This window comes from Hakea prostrata, chromosome 7, assembly GCF_041222555.1.
Source record: "Hakea prostrata isolate BN-2017 chromosome 7, UWA_Hpros_2, whole genome shotgun sequence".
Classification (NCBI taxonomy): Eukaryota; Viridiplantae; Streptophyta; class Magnoliopsida; order Proteales; family Proteaceae; genus Hakea; species Hakea prostrata.
This window is the reverse complement of record NC_142606.1, coordinates 17,873,172-17,875,359: the sequence shown is the minus strand read 5'-3', so window position 1 is coordinate 17,875,359 and position 2,188 is coordinate 17,873,172. Positions and strand designations below refer to the sequence as shown.

The window sequence follows — 2,188 nt, the reverse complement described above, 5'->3', positions numbered from 1 at the left end:
AAGCTATTTTGAGTTTATACCATTCTAGGTGTTGTGATGAAAGACCAATTTTTATCATGTAAAATATTTCAGGGTTTAATTTGAAGTTTAAATACATTTGGACTGCCGTTTTTATATTGGTTTTCATTGAGTGTGCATGAGTCTTTTTCAGAATTTCGAGTGCTTCAAAATAATTGGTTATGGGTTTTAAACTGTTTGGAGGTCCTATCTTTCTTTTCTAGGCATTTTTGGTAGAGAGGCATTTTGATCTTTTTCCTTTGAAGAAAAATTCTGACCTACTGTTCCCATCTCAAAGGTTGTGAGTAGTAGAAAACAGGTTAGGATTGTATCAATTCTTTTTCTTCATGTTGAAAACCATGATGGAGCCTTATTCTTGTGCATGTGCTTTTGCACTGTTTTGCTAACATTTAGTCCAACCAGTAACTTGGTTTAATTAATGATTATAGTTATATAGACTTATAGTAATCTATAATTAAAGAGTCACTGTGAGAGGAACCTTAATGGTAAGGGCAGAGAGAGGACAGGAAGTGAGGTAAAACTTCTAGTATCTGAACATACATGAATAGATTTTTGATTGCAAATTTTGGTTAATTAGCTTGTAATCTGCTAGCTAGTTTTTAACCAAGAAAATCAATTACTTTGAATCTCTTTGTATACTGGAATATCTATGGAAGCCTCACATTAGATAGAGAAGAAAGAGTTTATTAACTTCACAATTCCAGCCATAGAATCTAGATCATAACTTATCAGGGCCTCTGGCCTGCTTTATTATAATGATCTATCCCAATATCCCATCCCATTATTGTGCCAAAATAACTAGTTTAAATTGAAAACAAATGTTTCCTTACACAGTAGCTAATTATATATGTATCTCAACAAGTGAGATTGTCACCATATGCAACACCAAAGTCATCACAGTATTCCTTATAGTACTTAACACGAGATTGCACAGCTTCAGTATTTGCACCATCACACTCAAGCTGACCATTGATTTTTCGGATTGTTGCTCCAAACCCTTCACCAGAAGTCATGATCGAGTGACAATCGTTCATCCAGAACCACAATGCTGCCTTGAAAGAAGTCACAACATTGTTGGCCACAGTTTCAGGTGAGTTGAGCCCATCAAATCCTATACTATCACCAGCAGCTCCATAGTTGTAGTTCCATGATAGCTGCAATGGTCCACGGCCATAGTAACCCTTTCCAGAGACGCATGGGTATTGTGTGTTATTCTCATCACAATAATCCTTGGACGCTCCATCTATCTCCTCAATGTAACACAAGTCTGCATGCAAGCCAAATATAGAATCAATAAAATAGAGCCAGGAAAAAATTGTATAGAAATGCATTCTTAAATGTGTGTGGTGGAGGGTGTCAAACCCAGAAAAAAGAATATATATGTATATTAGTGTCAAGGCATATATATATACTCACGTCCAGTTTCATGTGTGACATGTCCAAAAAATGCTGCAATCTCACGCTTAGAGTCATCTGCTGTTCCAACAGTACCAAAGGTTGAATAGGAATTACAGGCTTCAAGGAATGCTGAACGGGTATAGAAGCTTTTCCCAGCACAGGATGAACCAGCTTGATTGATTATCCCATCAAAGAACTCTTGTGTGACAACATCAGCAACCACAACACCACTACTAGTTTCAGTTGTGCAAGGGCCCTCTTGACATCCCTTGCCACAATATTCATCTCCAGTGCCACAATATCCATACTGGCTACAACAGAGATCTGATGAACAACCACAATTCTGACCCACGGCGGTTTCCAACATCATCAGCCCAGCTAAAATTCCGGCCAGAGTGACCATCATAACCATTTTGGGGTTCGCCATTGAAGAAGGATGACAAGAAATGAATGGAATTAGAATGAGAAGATGGGGGTGGGAGAGGGTGGATTTATAGGTTCTAATGGAAATTGGAGAGGCAAAAAAATTTATTAGAGGTTATAATAGTAATATGCACTTAGATTGACTTTGAATTGTCAAAAAAACTTTCAAAACAAGTTTGATCAAAGGACATAATATTAGGTACCAGCCCATCTCATTTTACCTGATTTTCTTCGTCCATTATCATCCTGGTCGTGAAAGAAGAAGAATTATTAATTGGGAAGGTGGTGGCTGAACAGTGGTATAAATTGCTCGGTTGAATGGTCCTAAAAATCTTTTCCTTAAATTTGG

The 2,188-nt window shown here is 37.3% G+C and overlaps 1 protein-coding gene across 1 annotated transcript; it reads right to left on the bottom strand.

Annotated features, from left to right (window-relative positions):
• Window positions 1–637: 637 nt before the first annotated feature.
• LOC149010212 (endochitinase EP3-like) lies at window positions 638–1,861 on the bottom strand. The gene is made up of 2 exons (XM_089163414.1): window positions 1,435–1,861; window positions 638–1,285 (listed from the first exon to the last, which is right to left on the bottom strand). Exons 1-2 carry the CDS (start codon window positions 1,841–1,843, stop codon window positions 873–875), a joined length of 822 nt encoding a protein of 273 aa, XP_089019540.1. The 5' UTR covers window positions 1,844–1,861; the 3' UTR covers window positions 638–872.
• Between the last annotated feature and the right edge of the window lie 327 nt (window positions 1,862–2,188).